Here is a 27,907-nt window from a genome sequence, read left to right as displayed (position 1 = left end):
CTTCTTTATATAATTGAGAATTTATTATATGCAGATTGTCAGTATTCTAATCAGACTATATAGATAGGGAAGAAATGTTGCTGTCCTTATCAGACAGCATTTTGTAACTTATAGCACTTATTTTAGGTGCTAAAATTTTTCTTATCCCTGATACCCTTGCACTTGTAAATTTGTGCTAACTTTTAGATTCTCCTTTAAGACGTATTCTTAACTATGTTTTTCAATTTCCATATTGATTAGCCTTGTGTTTTTCTTTTAATTGGCATGAGTTACAAAATCTAAATTTTTGATGCTTCATCTTGGAACTCTGAAAGATCTGAATGGGCATGCTCCTCTAAACTTCCGTTGTTGTTACTATGAATACAGTGGATTTGTGACAGGAATTTAGGACACCATACTGGGGCTGCTGAAGGCAATTTTCAGTTGGCAAAATCTATCCAGATTGTAGCACACCCTTAATCTCTGATAGAAATCATGGGAATTTAAATGTAACTAGATTGGATTGTTTCAGTTTATGCCTTTGTCATAATTTGTTTCCTCCTTCTCCAAGTTCAGCTGCAAAACTAGGCTAAAACTGAGCTTTAATGAAAGCTTCTTTAAATGTATAGAAATTGTAAATAAATGTTTATAAATATGTATTAATATTTATTTTATCTACTTAATTACTTCTTAGGTTTTTATATCACCTTTCTCCTCCAAATGACCCGTTACTTCCCTATCCCCCATCCTGATACTTGCATTATCTGAAGAAAGTTGATCTAAGAAGAGTTTGATTTGATCTTGAGGCATACATACTTGTTTAAAATGCTTGCAGGGCCCCATGTTTCAATATAGCAAGAGGTAATCACATTTGTTGGTCATGAATCAGAGAGCATAATGCCATATGCAAGAATCAAAAGGTCACGTACTGTAGTGTAGTCTAATATTCCCTTCCCACGTTTTCTTCTTTGTAGAGTTTTAACAATTCACACAGTTTACACACTGTTAAATCAAACATAACATGCTCCTACATGTCTACATAGTTTTGAAATAGGACTCCTCCACAGACAAACTTGTTTGTTCACTTGTGGGGGTAGAATTTGTTTATAGGAGTTCTTCATATTCTTCTTCTGAATGAGTACTTGCTGAGCCTGAGCTAGATCAAGGACTTGGATTTTTTTTCTAGAAAGAACACACATTTTCAGTCTTGAGTACATGCACAAATTTTAGAAAAAACAGCTATATGACTAAATATTATGCCCTTGATATGTTGAAACCTACTGCTCCACCTGTTAATTAATACTACTGTGATCATTACCATTAATTTTTTTTTATTGGTGCTTGGTAGATTTGGTATAAACTAAATAGCTACATGTTTTCCATTTCAGGTATACTAAACCGCTGACTTTTGCTGACTGCATAAGCGATGAGTTGCCACTGGGATGGGAAGAGGCGTATGACCCACAGGTTGGAGTCTATTACATTGACCATAACACCAGTAAGTGTGATATTATTTTGCACTTATGACAATTCCAACCTATGGCAGTCCTTCATAGGATTTTCTTGGTATAAAGGACTCAGAGGTGGTTTACCAGTGCTTTCTTCTTGGGAGTGCTCCAGGATGATGTAGCTTGTCCAAGGCCACCCAGACTGGTTCTGCTCCCAAGAGGCACAGTGGGGAATTAACTCTCGGCCCCTCTTTTTTCTTGTGCATTATTCCCTTCTAATGAAACCCATCTGAATTTCCCATGTTCTTATACATCTGCAGAGATGAACTTGCTTGGTAATTCCAACAACTGTACACTGATATCCTGCTGCCAAATCTTTGTGTGATTAAGATTCTTATTTAGCTAAATGGAGCACATCATATTGTGTTATGAAATCAAATCATAAACACTGGCAGGGTGCATGAATTTCTTTATTTCCAGTACTTCCTTGGCCTGTACTCTGTCCTTGTGCACCTTGTAAACAATATAGGTATCATAAATCATCTTTTGTAGGTGTACAGCCTGGGAAGTGGAGCAGCATTCTTTTCAGCCTTTCCAGAGCTGTTTGAAGAATAACTTTAGATAATCTTCTACTGGCCCCGCAAGATGATTGTTAATGGCTAATAATAATTAGAAGAGAAACAGCATTCATGATATTGCATTCAACACACCCAGCTGTCTTCACCTAATTTGTGTACCTTCCTTCCTTCCTTCCTTCCTTCCTTCCTTCCTTCCTTCCTTCCTTCCTTCCTTCCTTCCTTCCTTCCTTCCTTCCTTTAGTTTAGTTTAGTTTAGTTCTTATTCAGAGGATATATATGCTGTATTATAGCTGCATGAGAGTGCAACAAGCAGAACAAATCAGCATTTTACAAAGTAATTCTAAAAATGGGGGAAACCCAAATGAAAAAAAATTATAACATTTAAACTTAAGCATCATTCAGATCAGCACCACATTTGGCAAAGTTATAGCTAAAACCAGCCCCCTGACTATTGCTTTGTGTTTTGGTAAGAAGTGGTTAACTGATGAAAAAAAATGAGTTAGCTTCTGCTTGGTATCCTCTTTATTGTTGGCACTGGTGTCATCAGCATTCAAGCTGCCCTTTGTTATGTAAAGTTTGGCATCCTTTTTTTTTTTGGCTTTGTTTTGTTTTTGCTGGTACAATATTGTGTAGCATGATCAGGCCACTTTCTGGTGTTTTAAATCGGGATGTGAAGCACAATACCTCACATTGAAAAACTAAGAATTCAGTCTGTATGTGTTTGCCTTAATGAAGCCAGTATATATACTATCTTTAAAACAATATTCTTCTAGTCATTTTCTAAACACAAGGTTCTCCTCCCAGAGCTTTTGCTTCATTTTCATCTTTTCTATTGGATATTTATTGTCATGTTAACATGTGTTGTTTCTTCCTTCTTCAGAAGAATGAATAGAGGCCATGACCTATTCTGCAGCTTAGTTTTCAAGAATGTTTTATAGAAGCATGAAATCTCTCTCTCAATAGTACAGGAGCTTCAATTTAACTTTAAAAGAAACAAATTAAATTAAAGCTAAGCAAATGATAGTTGTAGTTTCCATATTCAAAAACACAAATTATGATCTGGAAATAATGGATTGTCCCAAGTTTAGATCCAAAGTTGCTTCTTCTTGAATGAAAGGACTTTACTTGTGGAAGTCTTGTAGATGTGTATAGGGCCACATTCCATGCTGGGGAAGGATATAGGCATTTGTGGGGAGGTATCACTAGTGACAGCATACAAGAAGGAGAGTTTTTCTTATTGAATCACTGCATCCAAGCAGTTACCTTCATACATGATATAACTGGCAAGGAATTTGTTTCTGTTTGCTTTTATTTTTGCGCAGATCTTGTTCTGCTGTTGAGCACCAAATTAAAGCCATAAAGTGATTGTCAAGAAATGCCTGTAAAATATAAATGCTTTCTTTTGTAAGTTTCCCCTGGAAGATCTGGTAAATGAGTAAGAGCATTTTACACTGTGTTGTTATTGAAGCTAAAGAGGGATGGATCTGATCCTGATGGAAGAGTACTGGAAGCTACATGTAACAGTAGATGAGAAGTATAAAAATAAACAAACAAATAATTAAGTATTTAAACATAACAGGTAACAGCACTTTGATCTTGTCAATTTAGAATGCATTCCTGTGGTGGTAATCTCAAAATCATTCATGTACATTGAACAATGGGTTTCAATGGAGTCTTTAGGCAGGGTTGATGACACTTTGTTCTTTTCTGATTATGATACAGTTCAAGTGTTGCCTCATCTAAAAACTCAGGTAGGTAGGCTTCGACAAGACAGAAGGCCCAGTACCTCTCTGTTGTATGTAGATGGGGGTGCCAAACCCCAATGTAGTTCAAAATCCTTGTATAATTAAAAGCATAAACAAGTTCTCTCTCTCTCTCTCTCTCTCTCTCTCTCTCTCTCACACACACACACACACACACACACACAGAGAGAGAGAGAGAGAGAGAGAGAGAGAGAGAGAGAGAGTTCTCTCTATCAGGATTCTCTTCGATACAGTGCTGTGTGTCATGAGCCTTAAAGGGCCTTGTGATCTAGAGGCAGAATTAGAGATGTTGTGTTTTGGGGGAAAATGGAGCACTATTATATCTTCGGTGTTGAACTCATGCCTCTGGTTCTGGGTGGCCAGAGACAAGAGTATTTATTGAATAGTTATTTTTGAAACATTCATTCATTTATTTAACTAAAATCTGTGTATAATCAAAAGTGTGCTGCTCAGACCTATACATCTCAAGGGAGAAGTGTAACGCTTGACCTCCGATACAGATTGTTTCAGGGACTGCAACATAGTAATCACTTTAACCACTCTAAACTATAACCTTCTATGTGTCTTCATCACTGGGCCCAGTGATTCTTATTCCCATTATTGGCTTACCATCAAAATCACTGTATAAATGACTGCTGCTATTGTTAGATACTCATCCATAGGGTCTCAGTCAGATCCATTTCAGTCAGGTTTCAGGACGGGTTTTGGTACGGAGACTGCCTTGGTCGCCCTGTACGATGACCTTTGCTAGGAGAGAGACAAGGAGAGTGTGACCCTGTTGATACTCCTGGACCTCTCAGCGGCTTTCGACACCATCGACCATGGTGCCCTTCTGGATAGGCTGGCTGGGTTGGGAGTGGGGGGCACCACTTTATGGTGGTTCCACTCCTTCCTGGCTGACTGTGTCCAGAGGGTGGTGCTGGAGGACAGTTGCTCTGCCCCATGGCGTTTATGTCATGGGGTTCCTCAGGGCTCGATACTGTCCCCTATGCTGTTCAACATCTACATGAAACCGCTGGGAGAGGTCATCAGGAGGTTTGGGCTGAGGAGTCAGCAATATGCTGACGATATTCAGCTCTACCTCTCATTTTCCACCAATCCAGGTGAGGCAGTTTCTGTGCTGAACTCATGTCTGGACCTGATAATGGACTGGATGAGGGTTAATAAATTGAAATTCAGTCCAGACAAGACGGAAGTGCTGTTAGTGGGTGCTTCACTGGACAGGCTGGAGAGCCATTTCCCTGCCCTGAATGGGGTTACAGTCCCCCTAAGGGACAGAGTCCGCAGCTTGGGGGTGCTCCTGGACCCCAGTCTAAAACTGGAAGCCCAGGTGGACTCGGTGGCCAGGGGCACCTTTCTTCAGCTGCGGAAATTATACCAGCCATGGCCCTAGCTGGACGAGCGGAGTCTCATGACAGTCACACATGCACTGGTAACATCCCGCATAGATTACTGCAATGCCCTTTATGTGGGGCTGCCTTTGAATACGGTCCGGCAACTGCAACTGGTCCAGAATCGAGCTGCGCGGCTGGTGAGTTGTGCGGCCGCCAGGGAACATATCAAGCCGATTCTGTATAAGTTACATTGGCTACCAGTTGCTGCCAGGGCCCAATTCAAAGTGTTTGTTTTGACATATAAAGCCCAAAAAGGCTTGGGCCCTGGATACCTGAAGGACCACCTCCTTCCATATGAACCTACCCGGCAGTTAAGATCTAGTCAGGGGGCACTTTTGAAAGAGCCGTCCATCAAGGAGGTAAGAGGGACGGCTTGTAGACAAAGGGCCTTTTCGGCAGCTGCCCCCAGACTATGGAATGCCCTCCCGACTGAGATTCGTCTGGCTTCAACGATGATGACATTTCTGCGCCAGGTCAAAATCTTTCTGTTCCAAAAGGCTTTTAATTCAAATAATATTAGCTGTGGGTCCGATGGCAATTTTTATATATATTTTAATTGTATTTTAATTGTTCTAAATTGTATTGTATTTTAAATGTTGTAAGCTGCCCAGAGACCTTTGGATAGTGTGGGCAGCATATTAAATAAATAAATAAATAAATAAATAAATAAATAAATAAATAAATAAATAAATAAATATGTAACTGGAAAAGTGCAAATGTATTTCAGTAAAAGGAAGAGTCTGTGTTTTTATAGTATTTTCGTCCTCTTGATATGCATTGCTGCGAACATCTATGTCAGGGCTAATTCCAATATTAGTCCTACTTCGACTAGATACTCAAGAGAAGAAAGATGTACATTTGTTTAGACTCACAAATTATGGTGATTTCAATGGCTCTCATCTAAGTAGAACTAACATCAGATCTAGCCCCATGCCATGCTATATAAAAAAAGAGAGAATGCATAGTGGAACCTACTTGCTGAAAATTGTTTGATGGGCAGTTTTAAAGTTAGCAATTAGCTAAACAAACAGATAAAAGTATATCATAGATTAGAAATCTGGTTTTGAGGATGCTCTGCTGGAGCAAACACTGTTCATTCTCATTGGTAGAGTTTTGTGGTTTTGACTGATTTGTCTTTAGAATAAAGGTAGTCAAATGTAATCTAGAATAATCATATCTTGATTATTCCAGAAGACCTAGAATAACCACATCTTAACTTCATTATTGTGGATACCCAGTTTGGTGTAGTAGGTATAGTGGCCTTCTATGACTTAAAAGCTAAAGCTAAAGGTATAGGTTTCCCTTGACATTTAGTCCAGTCGTGTCCGACTCTAGGGGGCAGTGCTCATCCCCGTCTCCAAGCCGTAGAGCCAGCATTTGTCTGTAGACAGTTTCCATGGTCACGTGGCCAGTGCAACTAGACATGGAATGCCATTACCTTCCCACCGTGGTGGTACCTATTTATCTACTTGCATTTACATGCTTTCAAACTGCTAGGTTGGGCAGAGCTGGGACAAGCGACGGGAACTCACTCCATCCCATTGATTCGATCTCACGACTGCTTGTCTTCTAACCTTGCGGCACGGAGGCTTCTGCGGTTTAACCCACAGTGCCACCATGTCCCCTGACTTAAAAGACCTGGGTTCAAATCATCATTCGCCTAGAGTGGTCGAAATGACTAGATAGGCGGGGTATAAATACAATAAATAATAATAATAATAATAATAATAATAATAATAATAATAATAATAATAATAATAATAATAATAATAATAATAATAATAATAATAATAATAATAATAATAATAATAATAATCACCCAGCCATGGAAACTGAATGGGGAGGGATGCAACTCGTAAGAGGTTAAAATAAGTACCTCACATACTTCAAAAGCCCTCTTTGGGTCACTTGAGGCATGTAACAAGAACTTTAGGATTCTTACTAAGTAGTTTTCCTGCAGCTTCATTTCCTATAGTTCCCCTGCTGTATGGGAAGAAGCCAAAACTATTACCCCACTACATCATCTCTGACACAAATGCCAGGAGTTGTTCTCCAGACACAAAATATTTTTAAAATTTGCTTAAATACAATGTATATTTTGCAATCAAGTTATAGACTTATATGGTATTTTACAACTGTTTTAGTGTAGTAGCTGGGCTAAGTCAAAGACAGTACTTGTGCATGTTCTGAAGTTGATTATTCATTTTCTAGTTGAAAATTAATTAATTAATTTTATTTTATTTATATACCACCTGACTTAACAGACTGGATGAAACTTTACAGGCACTGTAGAGTTATGCCATGATTTTTCAGAAATAATTTTTTTAAAAATCCAATATCCTGTCTGAAGGTTATGATGCTCTCATATTCAGTGTAGGGAAGTTGTGGGACATGGGATGTGTGGGACAGGGGGACAAAGTCTTCAACTTCTGAAAGGTGGGGCACGTTCGCATATTACCTTTTAAGGTTGCCATTAATGGTATGTATCCATATCCCTGAGAAAGGTTTTTTTTCCCCTTTGGAAAAGTCATAATATTTGCCACTGTTGTCATATTATGTTTGCAGTGGTTGAAATGTCATGAAAAACTGGCAGTGAGAAATGTTTGATTCCATTTTTCAGAGGTCAAGAATAGGCTGCCAAGGATTCCTTGCATCTGTTGGTCTCTCCTGGACTCTCCCTGCTCCCATGCTTGAATATAGCAAAGCTTTTAATGCTAGAAATGAGAGGGGAAAAATATGGGGGAACAGATGGTCATAAATATTTACACTTGTTTGTTGCATGTTAGCCAGATAGGGTAGAGACACTCTGGAAGATGAAACTTAAGAGAGCCTTGAAGAGGACTATGCCAGGTGCAAAAGCAGAAGTGTGAAATGTGGATGGAAAGACGATTGAGCATTTTACTATACGTTTTGTGCGCTGTCCTGAATATTCTGTGCATTTAATAGGATGCATGGTGACTCCACGCACTGCCTGCCAGCTGAAATGAGTTGTACCGACTTGTAGCCATCATACTGCCATCCTCCAGCCATTGGTAAAATTAAATGTTTTGGCTTGAGTCTGTGGCAGGCGCTTTCTGGATTATAGTTCATTCAACCCCAAAGAAAGACTTCCAGCTTCCTGGTATCCCTTTGATGCTTTCCTTGACAAAACAGTTTTTATGAAATATTTAAGCGAACTCGTAAGTTATGCAGATAAGGCTCCTTTGGTATCCTGCAGCCCCGTCTGATCATTTATTCATGACTGGTAGCTAGGCATCCTCACTGAAGCATGATGAGCAGAGACAGCCCGGAGCATTTAAAGCTGGCGGAAGGACTGGAACTCCTGTTCCTGACTTTAAAACAAAATCCCCATAGAAGCTCTTAGAGAATCAGAAGGCATATTTTCTCCATACTTGCTCAGCAAGCAGAATGGAACATAAATTCAAATATTTAACCTCTAGTGTATAGATGACATTGTGCAAAGTAGACTTACCTAGTGTAAGGCACAACCATGTATCTGTATTTGAGGGTGGGGCAACTCAAGGCTTGCTTTATGTCTTAATTTAGAAGAGTTTTCAGAATTTCTTTTAAGAAAAATGACTATAATGACATGCTGAAGCCCTCTGTACCTAGGCATATTAGGACAATACTGATAGGTGCCCAGAGCATCATTCTGATACTGCTAAATTATGGATGGTTTCTGCATCTTATTCAATTTTCTTAAACTAACTTGCCAAATCCTAAGATATTATTTATATTTATATTTACATTAAATTATAAGATTGTAAATTGTAACCAGGAAAGAACTATTATGCTTTATATTTCAGTAGAGGAATAAGTGATTCTGAAAAGCATAATATCAGCAAGGACCAAAGCCGAGATTGCACTCCAGTTTCCTCAATGGGATTTTTAAAAAGCTTTAAGAAAGAGAAATGGGGCTCTTTTTTGAAGAAATTGATATTTGATATTTAATAAGTACCAGTGTCATTAAATTTCGTTAGCAGGCATTCCCATAGAGTAGCTATGTTAGTCTGCTGCAGCGAAAGTTGCAGCATGTTAAAAGATTTAAAAGTTTTATTTGATAGGAGGTTTTATGGACTGCAGTCCACTTTCCATTATGGAATGTTGCCTTCTTTGGCAGATTTTTATGCATATGCTGGAGTGCACAAGTACAGGATGGGGTCAGTGCTGTGAAAAGGAATTGAAATGCCAGAAGTATAAACATTGGTTATTTAATTGGATTTTAAATTTCTTATTTATTTAATTATTTAATTATTTAATTATTTAATTATTTATTTAATATGCCGCCCACACTACCCAAAGGTCTCTGGGCGGCTTACAACATTTAAATTACAATAACAATTCAGAACAATTAAAATGCAATTAAAATATATATAAAAATTGCCATTGGACCGACAGCTAATATTATTTCAATTAAAAGCCTTCTGGAAGAGAAAGGTTTTGACCTGGCGCCGAAATGTCATCAGTGTCGGCGCCAGACGAATCTCAGTTGGGAGGGCGTTCCATAGTCTGGGGGCAGCTGCCAAAAAGGCCCTTAGTCTACAAGCCATCCCTGTTACCTCCTTAAGGGGCGGCTCTTTCAAAAGGGCCCCATGGCTAGATCTTAACTGCCGGGTAGGTTCATATGGAAGGAGGCGGTCCTTCAGGTATCCAGGGCCCAAGCCGTTTAGGGCTTTATATGTCAAAACAAGCACTTTGAATTGGGCCCGAGCAGCAACTGGTAGCCAATGTAGCTTAAACAGAATTGGCTGGATATGTTCCCTAGCGGCCGCACCACTCACCAGCCACGCAGCTCGATTCTGGACCAGTTGCAGTTGCCGGACCATCTTCAAAGGCAGCCCCACGTAAAGGGCATTGCAGTAATCTATGCGGGATGTTACCAGTGCATGTGTGACTGTCATGAGACTCCGCTCGTCCAGGTAGGGCCGTAGCTGGTATAATTTCCGCAGCTGAAGGAAGGTGCCCCTGGCCACTGAGTTCACCTTGGTCTTCCAGAGTTAGACTGGGGTCCAGGTGCACCCCCAGGCTGCAGACCCTGCCCCTTATGGGGAGTGTAACCCCATTCAGGGCAGAGAAATGGCCCTCCAGCCTGTCCGACGGAGCACCTACTAACGGCACTTCCGTCTTGTCTGGATTGAGTTTCAATTTATTAAAAGCAAAAGTGTGCTGCTTATATACCGCCCCATAGCGCTTCAAGCACTCTCTGGGCGGTTTACAATTTAATTATGCAGGCTACACATTGCCCCCCCAGTAAGCTGGGTACTCATTTTACCGACCTCGGAAGGATAGAAGGCTGAATTGAACCCCAGGTCATGAGCACAGTTTTGGCTGTAGTACAGCGATTTAACCACTGCGCCACGAGGCTCTCTCATTAACCCTCATCCAGTCCATTATCAGGTCCAAACACGAGTTCAGCACAGAAACTGCCTCACCTGGATTGGTGGAAAATGAGAGGTAGAGCTGAGTGTCGTCAGCATATTGCTGACTCCTCAGCCCAAACCTCCTGATGACCTCTCCCAGAGGTTTCATGTAGATGTTGAAACGCATGGGGGACAGTATCGAGCCCTGAGGAACCCCATGGCATAAACGCCATGGGGCAGAGCAATTGTCCTCCAGCACCACCCTCTGGACACGGTCAGCCAGGAACGAGTGGAACCACCATAAAACAGTGCCTCCAACTCCCAACCCAGCCAGCCTATCCAGAAGGGCACCATGGTCGATGGTGTCGAAAGCCACTGAGAAGTCCAGGAGTATCAACAGGGTCACACTCCCCATGTCTCTCTCCTAGCAAAGGTCATCGTACAGGGCGACCAAGGCAGTCTCCACCAAAACCCGGCCTGAAACCCGATTGAAATGGATCCAGAAAATCCGTTTCATCCAGCAGCGCCTGGAGTTGCCCAGCCACAATCCGCTCCAACACTTTGCCCAAATAAGGGAGGTTCGCTACTGGTTGGTAGTTAACCACCACCCTTGGGTCCAGGTTAGGCTTTTTAGGGAGTGGACAAATTGCCGCCTCTTTCAAGGTGGCAGGGACCACTCCCTCTCTCAAAGCCTCCTGGACCCAGGTGTGAACCCCCCTGGCAGATCTTCCAATTAGCCAGGATGGGCAAGGGTCGAGCGGAGTGGTGGTAGAACGGACAGATCCAAGCACCCTGTCCACATCCTCAGGTCTCAACAATTGTAACTCATCCATTAATACTTGACCTAAGCACGGTGCACTGGAGACATCCTCTGATTCTGCAGTAACTGTGGTGTCCAACCCACTGCGAATCTGAGCGATTTCCCCCTCAAAATGGATGGCAAACTCATCACAGCGAGCTGATGAGCAGTCCGTGACCTCCACCGGATTTCCCGGTTGAAGAAGATCCCAGACCACCCGAAACAGCTCTGCTGGACGACATTCTGAGGAAGCAATACTGTTGGAGAAATATTGCCATTTCGCCAGCCGTGTTGCCACGAAATAGGCCCAATAATGGGATCTAAGTCGTGTTCGATCAGATTCCCAGTGCGATTTCCTCCACCTGCGCTCCAGCCGTCTCCCCTCTCACTTCATCGCCCGCAGTTCAGATGTATACTAAGGAGCTGTCTGGGCTCTGCGTGCAGGGAGAGGGCGCTTAGGCGCAATCGTGTCAACCGCCCGGGTCACCTCCCTATTCCATAGGGTGACTTAAGCTTCGACAGGAGCACCAACCATATCAGACGGATAATCCCCCAGAGCATTCAGGAAACCATCCGGATCCATTAGTCTCTGAGGGTGGATCATCTTAATAGATCCCCCACCCTTGCAGAGGGGAGAAGAAGCTAATAGACTAAACTTGACCAGGAAGTGGTCTGACCATGACAATGGGGTCACAACCAGCCCCTCCACATCCAAACCACCATCTTTCAGTCCCGTTAAGAAAACCAGGTCCAAGGTATGGGCCTTCTCATGTGTCGGGCCGACGACACATTGGGACAGCCGCATGGTTGTCATGGTGGCCATGAAGTCCTGAGCCGCCCCAGTCAAGGGAGCCTTGGCATGAATGTTGAGGTCCCCCAGCACCAACATCCAAACCACCATCTTCCAGTACCGTTAAGAAAACCAGGTCCAAGATATGGCCCTTCTCATGTGTCAGGCCGATGACACATTGAGGCAGCCCATGGTTGTCATGGCGGCCATGAAGTCCTGAGCCGCCCCACTCAAGGGAGCCTCGGCATGAATGTTGAGGTCCCCCAGCACCAACAGCTTGGGAGTCCTAAACACCAGGTCCGAAGCTATCTCCGTCAGCTCAGGCAGGGAGACTGCTTGTACGCAGCAGGGTGGGTGGTATACCAACAGAATCCCCAGTCTGTCTTGTAAGCCCAACACACAGTACAGGCCCTCAAGACCTCCTCTCAAAGGGATAGGAAGCCTGGTCAAGGAGATAGAACTCCTATAGACTATAGCAACTCCCCCTCCCCGACCCTCTGAGCGACATTGGTGCTGGACCGAGTACCCAGGTGGACACAGCTGGGAGAGGGGAACACCACCCTCCTCTCTCACCCAGGTCTCAGTAATTCGCGCCAGGTCAGCACCCTCATCCAAAATTACATCATGGATGAGGGCAGTCTTATTCTGTACTGACCTGGCATTCATCAACTGCACTGTGTGACTTGATGGTTTGCTGATATGGTCACCTGATACCATCTGGTTGGGGGTAGGACTAGAAGAGAGGATAGATGTAATATATCTAACCTGTCTTCTCCTACATGGCATGTTCTACTCCCACCACCATTCCTTCCCCTACCTAGCACCACCTCGATAGTTGCCTCCTTCTCACCCCATTGTTCATACCCCCACTCAACTGTGTAAAATAATTTTCCAATGTAGCCAACAACCCGTGCATGCATTTGTCATTCATAAAACCTTGTGCCAAATGAAATTTGCTAGCCTTTGATGTGCCATCAAATCATATATTGTCTTTGGAGGCAGGTATGCCAAACTGGTAGTGGCTTGAGTAGGTCTGTTACCTTCTGTAATTAGGCAGGTTTAAATGGTTCATATTTGCTTATCTTTTTTTAGTGCTTTAAACAACCTTAAACTGTTTTAAGTTTCCTCTGCCCTGTCCTGAGGTCTCCTGATAATAAAGTGGGATGTAATTATACTTAATAAGTAAATAATTAAATAACATGTGAAAAGAGAATGAATTGAACATTTTTGTTTCATGCTAGGAATGGCTGCAGTGGCTTGTTTTAGTAGTACAGTAGTTCTATCCTTCTGAATAAAGATATACATATATTTTAAAGAAACTACCCAGATAGAGGATCCTCGAGTACAATGGCGGAGAGAGCAGGAGCACATGCTGAAGGACTATCTTGTACTGGCACAAGAAGCACTGACTGCTCAGAAGGAGATCTACCAGGTCAAGCAGCAGAGACTTGAACTGGCTCAGCAAGAATACCAACAACTCCATGATGTTTGGGAACACAAATTGGGATCTCAGACTAGTTGTGAGTAATTGATTGGTTTTGTTATTGGTATTTGTTCAGTTTTTCCAGTTGTGCTAAAATGAAGCAACTCTAGCCCTACAGATCAGCCCTAACCATCATAGCTGTTGATGAGAATTCATGGGGAGTTCAGTCCATCTGGAACATTGTAGTTTTCTGACTTGCCTTTTGAAATTTAAAGCTTGGAGCTACTCTAGAAATATGGATAACAATGCACAGAAATCATTTATCCATAAATAATACGGGAACTGTGTGAGCCATTGACATTTCTGTCTCAGTTTTCCTTGCATCGGCTCCTGCTGCCAAGACACTGTTCTCTATTAAAAATGGATTTCCTTTTTGAAAGTGCAGTGAAAAGAAGAGTCACTTGTATATCATTTTGTCTTTCAAGCAGAAATGACTTTTGATAAACAGCCTTAAATTACAGCACATAATATAGCTGTCTGTGTCTGAATATGGTATGGTGAGTTAAAATGTTCCAAACTAGGTTTATTAATGTAAACTGATTCAGTGACTTCTGTCACAATTTCTTGTAAAAATGGATTAATTATGGAAAACATAAATAAAAGAGAAAAGGAAGAGTGAAAAAGAATGCTATTTTGAAACCTTGGAATTGCCATTTAAGACAACCTTCTGTTGAAATGAGTGCAGCTGTTGCTCTTTCCATTTTTCTCTTTCCAACCCTTGTTTCTTTAGAAACATTTAGATGCTCAACCAAAAATGTTGTGTTCATATCCTGTTCAAATGCTTCAAGGTAAATACTGTACTTTTTAATATATACGGTCTCTGGCTGTCCCTGGTATGCTTTAAACTTTGCTTGTTTCTTTTTCTTTTATTCTAGTAGTGTCCAGTTCCTCTTCCAGCTCAAAATATGATCCAGAAATTCTTAAAGCTGAAATTGCTACTACAAAATCTAGGGTAAGGAGGAAAATAGAGTATCTTTTACATTCTTTTAATGCTGAATTAATAAAGTTGTAATGCTTATAGTCAAAGATTGTAAAAGTTATTGTTTTGATTATGACTCCTGAAATCTTTTATTATTATTTTAATATTATTTATTTAATTAATTTATATCCCGCCCATTTAGACCGAAGTCTACTCTGGGCGGCTAAAAATGGTATTAAAATAAAATAAAACAGCAATATTATGATACTGGAGGATGGCGAAATAAGTTAGGTATCGACAGGAGGGAAGGCCTGTCTGAAGAGCCAGGTCTTGAGTTGGCTCTTAAAAATGCCCAGCAAGGGAGCTAGACAAATTTCTGTGGGGAGATTGTTCCAGGGCTAGAGCGGGTAGATCTAGGTGGGAGAAAATGTTCCACCAGATATTGAGGTCCTAAACCGTTTAGGGCTTTATATGTCATCATTAGTATTTTGAAATCAATGCGGAAATGAACAGGTAGCCAATGCAAGGCCACCAGAGTGGGGGAGATATGTTGATGTTTTCTAACCCCAGTAAGAAGTCTGGCCACCGCATTCTGCACCATTTGAAGCTTCCACATCAGTCTCAAAGGTAGCCCCTCGTAGAGCGCATTACAGTAGTCTAATCTCGAGACTACAAGTGCATGGACCACAGTGGTGAGGGCCTCAACATCAAGATAGGGACGCAGCTGGACAATCAGCCAAAGATGGAGGTAGGCAGTGCGGCCCACTGATGTTACCTGAGTTTCCATGGTAAGCACCGGATCAAGATGTACCCCCAAGCTGTGAACCTCAGTCTTTGTGGTGAGAGTCACACACACCCCAAAAAAGTGAGGGAGTTTCCCAAACCACCAATGTCTGGGCCACCCACCCTCAGGACCTCCATCTTGTCTGGGTTCAGCCTCAGACCATTCCCTCATCCATCCCAGTATGGCATCCAGACAGCGCTGAAGGGACGGAACAGCATTCACTGTTGTAGGAAAAAAGGAGATGTAGAGCTGGGTGTCATCAGCATACTGATGACACGAAGCCCCACAACCCCTGATGACCTGGCCCAGCAGCCTCATGTAGATATTAAACAGCATTGGTAAGATAATCGAGCCCTGCGGAACCCCACAATTGAGATTCCACGGAGCCGATACAATGTCCCAAAACTGTACTCTCTTCCATCCAGAATGGCTGTGCTGGGTAGGGGTTCTGGTAGTTCTTGTCCAAAACAGTGTTGTGTGTAGTGTGCGCGTGCATGGGTGCATTAACGCATATGTGTGTTTTCCCAGTTCCTGCCTTTATTAATAAAATAGTTACAGAAACATCTCTGAGAAGGAATTGGGCATAACATCTGAAATAGCTCGCTGGATAGCTCAGTGGTTTGGCTGTGGTACCAGGGATTGGGAGTTTGATTTCCCCCCTAGGCCTCCTAGGAAGAGCTAGCCTGTGTAGCCATGGGCAAGCCCCATTGTCCCAGCATGTCCTCAGAAAAAGAAAATAGCAAACCACCAGTGTTCTCTACCTCCAAAACCATGGAAAGGGTTGCTGTAAGTTGGAGTCAACTTGATGGCATGTTGTTGTTGTTGTTGTTCTTGTTCTTGTTCTTGTTCAGTAACACCAGGCAAAATTATAAAAATATTGGTATTATATAACAGATACAAGTTTTAACCAAAAACCTAAGTATCTGTTAAATATCAGTGCAGTATGTATGCTGTTTCTAACATTGCCGTTTTTTGTAGCTCTGATGGTGTGATTTCTGAGATCTGCAACTGCTGTGTCAAATTTCTTGATAATATTCCCAAAGCCCCAATGACTACAGGGACCACTGAAATGCGTTTCTTCCAGAGCAAGAAGTTTGATTGCTAGTTCTCTGTACTTTGTTAGTTTTTCCAATTCTTTATTTTCAACTCTGCGATCCCCCGGAATTGCAATGTCAATAATTTGGACCTTTCTTCATTCTATTACTGTTATGTCTGGTGCATTGTTGTTGTTGTTGTTGTTGTTGTTGTTGTTGTTGTTGTTGTTGTTGTTGTTGTCGTCGTCGTCGTCATCAACAACAACAATAACAACCTCTGAAATGTTTCAGAGGCTTCACATTTACTTATCTGTTTCATTCTCCCAGTGCAGAAATGCTGTAACAACAGAAATATGAAACAGATACCTTTCTACAGTTTCATATATCACAGTTTATCAAGCAGTGAATGAGCACTGTGATCATACATTACTCTCACCCATTCTCCCTCCTTGTCAGTCACATTCCAGTTTGTTATGGAGATCCAGGCTCGTATTATGTATGCCAGAATTCCGTATAGTGTCTTGTGTTTTGTACTAGGGAACTGCACTGTGTTTGTGCATTGACAAACTAGGACAATCAGTGAGGATGAAGAGGCAATCACAATGAACAAGGGCAAGCACAGGGCCAAGCATGGATAAATTTATTTTAATATTTCTATTATTTTAATAAGATATCTATGGATTTCTCTGACTTTGATTGTGGGAATGATGCTGTAACAGGAATCACCACATTCACCTTTCCATCCATTACTCTTTCCCCTTACTTTCTGCTCATAAAATGGGCCTTTTTTTACTGACCACATAAAGCAAAGGCTGATCTGAACTGGTCCAGCCCTTTTTGCTCCCAAACTGCCTTTTTTCTCTGCTTCTCATGGGCTTCTAGTTTTTCAAACCAGAATGATTTGAACAAGCTTTTTCGTATGTGATTAGTTGTGATACTTTCTTGTAAAGACAGGAGGCATGTCTATAGATGCTGCTTGGGAGATATAGGCAGTTGTGGCATGAGGTTCAGGCCTGGAGGGGAAATGCAAAGGCAAAGCACCATGATATTCATGTGGAGTTTTGAGTGCTAGTCCTGAATCCTGTCAAACACTGTAAGTTTCAGATTGTGCGGGAAGGTCCTTTTATTGTGAAGCAAAAGCTTGGTGCTCTTAATTGCTTAATTGACATGAAAGTGGTCTTGTCTCTGCTGACCTTTTTATGGTGAAGATGCTTTTTCATTTGATGCTTCATCCTACTAACATGGAAAGGTACTTCACAGTCTAAGAACACCAAAAGTCTGGACAGTAATTTTGTAAAATACATCATCATTGTTATGTCAGAATGATTCTGTAACAGTAAACACCACACTCCTCTTCCCATCCTTTCAGTTGACACATGTAGGAATAACCTCATCTCTGTTCACATATGGTTTTAAGCTATTGGCATGATAAATTCTGACAGGTGGAGGCAAGGAGAATTACCTGAACTCAAATGGAGGCTAGTTTGATCCACATTTATTGTGATACCCCAGGCAGTGATTTGTTTTATAACTGAATTCTATATGTAACTATTCAGAAGTAAAGCCCAATGAAATTAAGGAAATTTTCTAACTCATATAAGCAGCTATAGATTTATCTTCTTAGTACTTGCATATTTATTATCATTAAGCCAATAATTAAACCATACTGCTTTTCTGTGGAAAATAGGAAATGCACAAGTGTGCCTTGAAAGGTTTACAAAGATTTTTAATTAAAAAATAATGATTAAAATAAGAAAATAGCTTCTTTACAATTTGCAGGTTAACAAACTCAAGAGAGAAGTTGCTCACATGAGACAGGAACTCCAGTATAAGGAACTTGGTTTCCAGACACTAAAGAAGTAAGTTAACGATCTTGACTTTCTGACCAAAAAAAAGTTTTAAAATCTAGCTAGCTGTTTGTCATGTATGGCTACAGCAGTGGTTCCTAACCTTGGATCCCCAAATGTTCTTGGATTACATCTCCCAGAAATCTTGGCCAGCACAGCTAGTGGTGGAGGTTTCTGGGAGTTTTCGTCCAAGAACCAATGGGTCCTCAAGGCTGGGAACCACTGGGGTAGGGAATCTGTGTTAAAGACAAAAATAGGAGGGCTGAGCCTCCTGTCCTTATAATTCTGTCTTGCCTTCCTGTTAGTAACAGTGTTTCTTCTTTTTTTATACACTGCTATCTTGAAGAATTGATATGAAAATGGCTGATACTCAAGGTGGATATAAACTTGATGAGGCACAGGCCATCTTAAATGAAATGAAAGCTATCAAGAAAGCCATAACATCAGGCGAGCAAGAGAAGCAAGATCTCCTTGAGGTATGGGACCAGTTTGGTGAACAATTTGTGCTGGGAGTACCACCCCAGCAACTACAGGTGTACCTCAGTTTACGAAATTAATGTGTCCTCTGTGATGTTACGTACTGCGGAAATTTCATAAACTGAAATGCGGATTGCGCTAGGAACAGGGGTGGCATTAGAAACTTCCAGGTGCAATGCATCTTGGGGAAACCCTTTCATACAGCGGGGGGAAAAAGTAAATTGGAGCATTATTTTCTTTGGATTTCGGTTCGTAAACTGAAAATTACATAAACCGAGGCATTCATAAACTGAGGTACCGTTGTATGAGTTTTTGTAATTGCCAGTTCAGAAATAGTTTGTCATGAACAGGAAAATGAAATTATCTCTGTTAATAGAAGCAAAATTAACGAATCTCCTGTACATTTTTTTCATAAAGTAAAATAACTCTGTCTCTGTCTTAACTCCTCCACTGCATGTCTGTTTAAAAAAAGATATTAAGAAGAAGGAGATACAATTTTATGTCTGCATATTTTCACATGGATGAAAGAGACTGATTTTTATGAAGTATATCCCCCTCACATTCTTCCTCCATCTTAATTGTCTTCTTCAAAGCATTTTGATCAGTGAAGCAATCAGGAGTTGAATTTGTTTTCTTCTTGTTCTAGAGTCTTGCCAGGCTAAAGGCTAGTTTTGTGATGGATAGAGGATCACATTCAGATCCATGGACCAGCAGCACATCTTTGGAAAGCTCCAGTTTCTCGTTACCTAGGCAGTATCTCGATGCTGGCTCCCAAACAGATGTTTCTGGAAATGTATGTAAAATGTTGTCCAGGCCCTCACTGTTATTTAATTCCATCAGAGCTATTTCACGGTGTTCTGTTGTAATGTGATATGTTTTTACATAAATATTTCAGGCAAATATTTTAACATTCAGTTTCTCTGAGTCACTTAGGTGTGGAATTAGGGAAGTAAATATGATTCAGATTTGTGTCATTTCTTATCTTTTTAATGCTTATGTTGAACTTTGGCTTTGACACATGTTGTTGACATGACAAATTTACAGTCATGACTGATTAAACTTACAGTGTTTTCTCCCTTAGTTTATTGTAAGCAGTAATAATCAGTTGGCTGAGAAAGTGAGACTACGCCTCCAATACGAAGAGGCTAAGCGAAGGTAATTGGTTTTTTTTAATGCTACTGAGTTCAAATAAGCACAATTCGTAATCTGAATAAACAGCTTGCTTGTAAGGGAGACATACCTGCTCAACAAAGCAAATATGTAGAATGTGAGAGTGAACTTGTACACAGTTGCATTTCTAGTATGGCTAAGATTTCTAGCTGGACATGTGGAATCGTGTCTTTCAGTTAGATGCAAATTATGAACTGACTGGGAGGAAGTGTGTTTTACTTTTTGTATGTTGTTTAGCTTTATAAGTCATGTGGTTTAGAATGAAACTGAATATAAAACTGAAAACATTATGAACAAATAGGATCTTATATCATGAGCATGCTGATAGAAGTTATCAAATCATAGCAGAGCAATCCTTCCAGACCATGTTCTTTAGAAATGCATGGACGAATTCACAGATTACAGGTTAATGCCTTTGCTAATTTAATAGTGAAGCACAATGTTGGGCTTAATCAAGCAGCAGAGCTTTAAGAGATGCAAAGAATGCTTCAGTGTAGCTTGGATGGATGGTTATTAATTCTAGACTTTAAATTAATTAAGCAGCAGCTTCCCTGCCATGGGAAAAAGCCCAAAAGTTTTAAAAATGTATTCTGAAGTATGCCTTCTGTGCAAAGCATCAGGCAAAGCCTTGGCCGTTTTGGGTCAGTGGTAGATTAGGTCACAATCACTATGATGGGTGAAAATGAATAAATGCTGGTCTTCAGTACCAAGTTGCTCAATATTGTGGTATATGATACTTGATAGTATTTTCTGTGGCATAAGATATTAGATAATATTTATAAACTAATCTCATATCTCTGTTCAAACTGAAGACTATATTTTCAAAGTGAGAGAACTAGCATTATTCGTGAATGATATGAATCTATATGTAGTTTCAAAGTGCATGAAAAAAATTAATTGGTTTCTTCATCCTCTAGAATAGCAAACATAAAAATTCAGTTGGCTAAACTGGATAGCGAGGCCTGGCCTGGTGTGCTGGATTCTGAACGAGATCGATTAATGTTAATCAATGAAAAGGAGGAACTTCTAAAAGAAATGAGGTTCATTAGCCCTAGAAAATGGACTCAAAGTGAAGTGGAAAGATTGGAGATGGAGAGGAAACGTCTAGAAGAAGATCTTCAGGCTGCAAGAGACACACAGAGCAAAGCTTTGACAGAAAGGTGGGTGCTTCCAATTAAAGTGAGGATGTTTTGTTGATTCACAATAGTACACCTTTGTGACTTTTTGTGCTTTTCTCAGTTTAAGTACTGGAAATGATTAGTTTCTTCTATTCTTGTGAATTAGTAAATCTGCTGCAGACACTGTGCCTATCTGTAAATAAGTTGCATACGATACTATACAGAAATCCCTGAAACTGGGTGGGACAGCAGGTCCCTGGTCTTCAGCACTGCGTTTAGATTCCAGAGAGCATGAGGAGTGTCCACTTTACACAGGTCATTCTGCTATTTATGGTTATGAACACCACATCTCAGACCACAGGAAGAATTCTCTCCAGCTCTCATCTTTCAGGATTAAAATATGGCCTCATATTTTACATGTTCTGTACATGCTCTGTGAGCACCTTGAAACCCCATGAGATGATTCCCTGACAAGGAAAGTCTACCATCTTACACATAACCGAAACAAGGAGCATGAACCATCATAAAGGAAGACAGAAGGGGACACTAATTTGTGCAAAGGTTTATATTAGCTTATTAGAAGATACCAAACTAGATTTAAAAACTAATTTAAACAGAAGTACATTGAATCTCATTTGAGTGGAGAAGGCTATGATGAGGTGAACTGTGTGTCTGGTGAGTTTTCTATCCAGATGTTATTTCTTATGATTGATTCTTCATCTTCATCTAGTCGGACTTGGAAAAATTTCAAATGAAAATGTTTCAAAATTAGGATTCTCCATAAGGTTGCATGGAGATTGTACCTTACTCCATCAAGAATGAATATAATAAATAAAAATGTACTACTTCAATGTAAAAAAGAAAAAGGGACCTATATGCAGATGCAGTGGACTTGTGAAATAAGAAAGAATGAGACTGATTTTTTTAAAAAATTAGAGAAATTATTGGATATCATATTTAAACATCACCAATTATAGCCCTATTAAATATAATTAAGAACATCCATCTTAAAAAATAACAAAAAGAGTTAATTGTTATAATGGTCACATCAGCAAGACTAATATTTGTGAAGAATTGGAAAAGTGACAAGGAAATTAATCTTGAAGACTGGTACAAAGAAATTTGGAGTTCAGCAATTAATGATAAGCTAACATGTGAAATGAAAGTAGGAAGGGAAATGACAAAATATAACAATTTTAAAGAGGTATGGAATTTATATTTGAAGCATGTCTTTGTGAAAGGGAAAGGTCATAAGCCATCAGAAGAATCAATTTATTTTTGGAGTGGAATGGGATGAAAAGGGGTTAAAAGGATATTTCTGGTTACCTAGTCCTGAGGGTGAGGGTGGCACAGTAGGGGAATTATAGTTCTGTATTGTATGTATACACATTTTATGCTAGTGTTGTCACTATTTACAGTGGACCCTCTACTTACGGAATTAATCCGTATTGGAACGGTGGCTGCAAGTCGAAAAGTCTGTAGGTCGAATCTCCATTGACCTACAATGCACTGAAAACCGATTAATCCCATAACTGGCAGTTTTTATTCTATTTTTGTTCCATTTTGGTTTTTTTTCTGGTCTGTAAGTTGATTCTCCGGCTGCAAGTCAAATCTAAATTTTGCGTCCAGAGAAGTCTGTAACTCGAAAAGTCTGTAAGTCGAGGGTCCACTGTATTTAATTTAAAAATGATAAAAAACAAAACAAAAAAACAAAATGAGGATTATCCTTCTGAGTTCTTCGTATGGAAAATTGTCATCACTGAAATAGGTTGTGTGGCCACAAAATGCAGACGGCTGTTCTCAGCTGTTCCTCAGTCAATGAAGCCATGACTGCTTTTCTCATTGCCGTGGCAAGAGAGTTTTAACACTGATCTGTGCTACTCCCAAGTGGTTCTGAAGCCACTTAAGTCACCAGAGCCCTTGCTTGCCTGATTCCCAAATATATATTGATGCAAAAGAAACAAACTTTAAGCAAATACTCTGTTTTTTCTGAATTGTATTCAAATATATTCTGTCGCAAGGTTTCTTAACTGGATGAGTATTTTAGAACTGCAGGGCTGGAAGGGATCCTATGAATCAATGAGTCCAACACCTCCCAAGGAGGCATAGTGGGGAATTGAACTCCTATCCTCTAGCTCCTCAGTCAGATAACCAAACCAGCAGTCAGTATGTTTATTTATTTCCTGGTTTATTTATGTATGTGTTTGAATTAAAACAACTTTTTCTGCAGAGAGGCTCATAGTAACATTAAATAAAAGAACACATTCAACAAGACCAACTACTATAGCATTAAAAGACCCACTTCAAAAATAATTCAAAACGAAACTTAGCAAAATATCCCTGTGAAACATGTGTTGCACATTCAGCAGCTAGGCAGTTGCCAACAGCCTATCTGGATTTTTTAAAAGTGTTTACATGCTGGCAAAAAGACAACAGGGAGGGGGGCACTTAGTTTCCCTTTTGCCAGGGCAGGCCAGAAGAAAAATGGCAAGACCATTGAGAAAACTCTGTTGGTGATCTGGCAGCAGTTTTCTGATATGAAAGGCTGGCCTGCATCCCAAGGCTCCCAAAGGCTTTTCCAGGGCAAAAAGAATCCCCAGAACCTGAAAAAGAGGGGGTGGGGAGAAGACGACATGCTAAATTAAATCACATTAAGGATCTCCATTGCCGGATGTTGACATCATCCAGATTCTATGGCTTAAAGCAGATTTTAGCCTGAGATTCAGTATGAAAAATGACAAATCCTGGGTTTTCATGGCATCTTCACAAAGTTGTCATGTTGAGATTGCAATTTATACATACGGAAATGCTGGTTTGAGACTTTCTTGTGCTGCCTTCCTTTAATATTTATGAGATAGACCACCTGACAACTGCAAAGAGACATTAGAATTAGAATTTTTGCTATATTTAAATACAAATGCATTTTAAAATGTTATTCCCATAGGAACTGAAATTTCAAAAGATTATAATTTGACAGCTAGACTACCAAGCAGATAAAAGCTGCCACTTCTCCCACACAGTCTCCTGTCATTCTCTGGGCTACTGAAAGAAAATTACAGTTGGTGCCTGGATGGAGAGAGACAGCATCAAGTTTCAGCTGTAGTTTTAGTACAAGATGCAGTAGTAGCAAGGTTGAAAAACCTCCATGTAATTGCCATTCATTAGACTTGCTGCGTAGGCAGATACTGCTTAGAGCCTGCTATGACTGTTTCTGACATTCAGCCTCTGCTCACTAAAAAGGAATTGAACAAACTGTCCTTCATCTTAGGGTTTTTGTTTGTTTGTTTGTGTGTGTGTGTTTGTGTGTGTATGATTTTTCAGGCTTCTTCCTGCACAGAGTTAACAGCCATCCCACACAAATAAATGAAATAGCATGTATGTAGGATTTTAAACCTTCAGAAATCTGCAAAATTTTGCTGAATCCCAAATCCCATGTCACACATGATATTTATATATCTGCTCTCTAACGATCTACTGTACATACCTTCTCTAGTTGCAGAAGAAGAAAAACACCTCTTTTTCTAAAATTACTCTTTGCTACTTCTAGAAGTTACACTGAGTAGTTACAGACTACTATTTCTTCACGCATAGTATCACACTTCATCTGCATTTGTTCTGTAGTGATGTCCTCCTTTCCTGTTGGCACGATAATACAGACAACCCACCTACCTTGCAGTAGAAGAGATTATTCTATAATGCTTTGTTCATTTGTATGGGCTACCTGTTACAAGATGCTTTGCATATCCAGAAGTGCAGAAGAGAGCTTGTGTTGTTCTATTGTGTCTATATTCATTCAGTACTACATAATTTTAGATAGCAGCCCTAAAGACTATTTTTGGACTCCTCAGAATTCAGGATGTTTGTGGAAACAATTTTTCAGATGAACCCATCTGGGTTGAACCAACTCATTTTAAGACAAAAGAAATTAAAATAGAGGCATAAATTAAGATTGATTATTACAGTGTTTCCATTTTAAACCACAAGATAACTACTCCTTGTTAACTGAGTTGCTAGGAGTATGGTTTCACAGCTAATTAGGAAGCATGGAAGAACATTATATTTTGTTAATATATGTTTATGAGTTATCCTCTCTTATCATTGTGAAGCTAAATTAAGAGGTGAGAAATGAATTGTTAATTGTTTTTTAATTAAGCCAACATTGACTAGTGTATAACACGAGATTTGTCTTGCCTTCAGCACTGTAGATGATATTTCTTACTAAATGAAGCAATTTCATTTGTACTTAATATGATCAAGTACCTTAAGGGAGATAGTAATAGGCAACTTAAAGTGAGATAACTTTGAAGTAAAAACATTTGATTTAATTTGTCTTGTAATTTTTTTATGGTTTTCACTGTTGCTTTATTTGCCATTGTTTGCCTGATGTCGTTGTTTGTTAACCACCCAGAATAGTGCATTACACTAATAGGTCAGGAAACAAACAAAAATAAAAAATAGCAATGTTTATCCCTAGTAGATTGAACCTACTGAGTCAATGAAATTTACATATGACTAGAGTTGGCTGTTTGTTTGTTTGTTTGTTTGTTTGTTTGTTTGTTTATTTATTTATTTATTTATTTATTTATTTATTTATTTATTTATTTATTTATTTATTTATTTATATCCCGCCTATCTGGTCAAACGACCACTCTAGGTGGCTACCAACATAAATAACCATATATAAAATATAACAAAGTTTAAACATCAATAAAGAAGTTAATCAAGATGAAAGAAGGGAAAAAGAGAAAATATTAAAAAAAGAAAAAGGAAAAAATATCAAGCATTAGCTGGAGGGAAGGCCTACTACACAAACATCCAAGTTTTCAGTTGGTTTTTAAAGATGTCCAGCGAAGGGGCCGCACGAATCTCCGGAGGAAGGTTATTCCAGAGTTGAGGAGCTACCGCTGAGAAGGCTCGGTTTCTTGTTTTTTTCTTTTGGGCCTCCCTCAGCGTCAAGCTCCTCAGCCTCACCTCCTGACCCGATGGAGTGATACGGGCAGATTTTGGTGGGAGTAGGTGTTCTGCCAAGTATCGAGACCCTAAACTGTTTAGGGGTTTATACGTAAGCATTAAAACTTTGAAGTCAATGCAGAACCGAATGGGCAGCCAATGCAAAGCGGCCAGAGTGGGCAAAATATGTTGGTATTTTCTCACTCCACTAAGGAGTCTGGCTGCCACGTTCCGTACCACTTGGAGCTTCCGCATCAACCTCAAAGGTAGCCCCACGTAGAGCGCATTGCAGTGGTCTAATCTCGAGATTACAAGCTCATGTACCAAGGTGATGAGCGCCCCAACATCAAGATAGGGACGCAGCTGGGCTATCCAGCTAGTGTATCTAGTCTAGTTGAATTTAACAGTTGGATTTACTCCATAGATTGTTCTTGGATTCATGTGGATTATAAAGCAGACCTTGGAGAAGTTACTCTTACAACCAAAAAGTAGTAGTCATATTGGTTGAGAGTTTCAAGAAAATTGAAATAGTAGCTTTTCTTATCTCTGTTATAAAGTCTGATGAGTTCTCATTATGCTTGTATTGCTTGTGTAGTATTCTGCATGCAATAAGGCCTGCTTTCAATGCAAACTCAAAGTATGGCCACCATAGATTAGCCTCCTCCCTTTTATCCTTCTGGCAACATTTTAAGGCAGCTTTTAATAATTTTAATAACAATTATCTGTCCTGGAGGCTGGTCTTTTGCTCTTTTAAGTTTGCTTTTATAGTTTTAAATGTTTTCAAATTACTTAACGGATTTTTGATTAGTGGCATAGTTTAATTGCTTTTTAATCAGTAATTTATTGTGTTTTATCTGTTTTAACATTGTGAGTCCCTTCACTGGAAGAAAGGTAGCCTACAAACGATGCAAATCAATAAAGAAATAAAAATAACACAAATCATTTCCGGATGCTCCCAATTATCAAGAGAAGGAAGAGCTACTTTTAAAAAATTGTAACTATAGATGGGCACGAACAGAACAACAAACAAACACTCCGCAAACTGAGCTGATTTTTTGGTTTGGTTCATAGTTCAGTTTGGGGATCCCATTTTTCTGAAACGAAAAGAAGCGCTGAACTTTTTTTTTTCCTATTAGCATTTTGTTTTCAGCAAAGTGAATGTCCTACTCCTTCCTGCTGCCCCATCACCTCCCTGCCTGGTCCTGCCTCCTCTTCATCCTCCACCACCTCCGTTCTTTGAAGACAGTGTTCTGGCACCCGGTGAGTGGCAGAGGAGGTGGAGGCATTACGTTACCCTCCCCCAAGGCATGAACTGGGGAAAAACAAACCATGAACCACGACATGGAGAGCTTGTCACTGTGGAAGTAGAATTGCTTGTGGCATGAAACCTTCCCTGATGTGCTCCAAATTCCAGTGCAAACCTTGTTCATACATATCGAAACAGTCTGTCTCACCTGTGGCAAACTGTGAGCAAAGGACGGAGAGTGAGCCGTCCTCACAAGCATCTAAAGAAGAAGGAGGCGGAGAATGCGTTGTGGGCGAATTAATCAAGTTAGATGATGAAGAAGGGGGCGCTAATAAAGCCATAGAGGTGTTCCTAGCGGAAAGAACCAGAGACTGGGGGGAGGAGTCGGGAGATTGGAGATGGGACGAAGTTATAAAGGAGGAGAGAGGGGAGAGAGGAGAAGAAGGAGAAAAGGAAGAGAAGAGTACCCAAACGAGAGAGACGGGAGCAGAGAGGGAGAGAATCGCAACTCTAGTTAAGAACTTCCCGAATCTAATGAGGGAAGACGGCTTGTTGCCACTGCCGAAGGAGTTGAGCAAAACTGGAGTTCGTGAGTCTAAAGAGGGATGGAAACCGGGAGTGGGTATGGCTTCTCGCCCTACGATGGACAGGGAAACCCCTGGTGGTGTCAGCCCATTCCTACCCAGGCTGGAGGGGTCGGTCGTGGTCCATCCTTGTTGCAGGACTTCCTGCTCAGTTCTGACTGCGTCGGTCGCGAGCCCGAACGCA

At 40.4% G+C, this 27,907-nt stretch overlaps 1 protein-coding gene across 3 annotated transcripts in view; it reads left to right on the top strand.

The window, feature by feature from the left end:
* The window catches only part of WWC1 (WW and C2 domain containing 1), a 122,777-nt gene that overhangs the window by 54,438 nt on the left and 40,432 nt on the right, over positions 1–27,907 (top strand). For 2 of the 3 annotated variants that reach the window (XM_072990268.2, XM_072990266.2), the window contains exons 2-9: positions 1,368–1,477; positions 13,428–13,631; positions 14,470–14,546; positions 18,111–18,190; positions 18,525–18,654; positions 19,302–19,448; positions 19,737–19,810; positions 20,743–20,985. In XM_072990268.2, the coding sequence (XP_072846369.1) occupies positions 1,368–1,477; positions 13,428–13,631; positions 14,470–14,546; positions 18,111–18,190; positions 18,525–18,654; positions 19,302–19,448; positions 19,737–19,810; positions 20,743–20,985 (1,065 nt within the window). The remainder of the gene's footprint in view (positions 1–1,367; positions 1,478–13,427; positions 13,632–14,469; positions 14,547–18,110; positions 18,191–18,524; positions 18,655–19,301; positions 19,449–19,736; positions 19,811–20,742; positions 20,986–27,907) is intronic. The other variant, XM_072990267.2, reaches the window with a different exon arrangement.

Source organism: Pogona vitticeps, chromosome 2 (assembly GCF_051106095.1).
Source record: "Pogona vitticeps strain Pit_001003342236 chromosome 2, PviZW2.1, whole genome shotgun sequence".
Classification (NCBI taxonomy): Eukaryota; Metazoa; Chordata; class Lepidosauria; order Squamata; family Agamidae; genus Pogona; species Pogona vitticeps.
The sequence above is the reverse complement of the archived record's forward strand: the minus strand, read 5'-3'. Positions and strand labels throughout refer to the sequence as shown.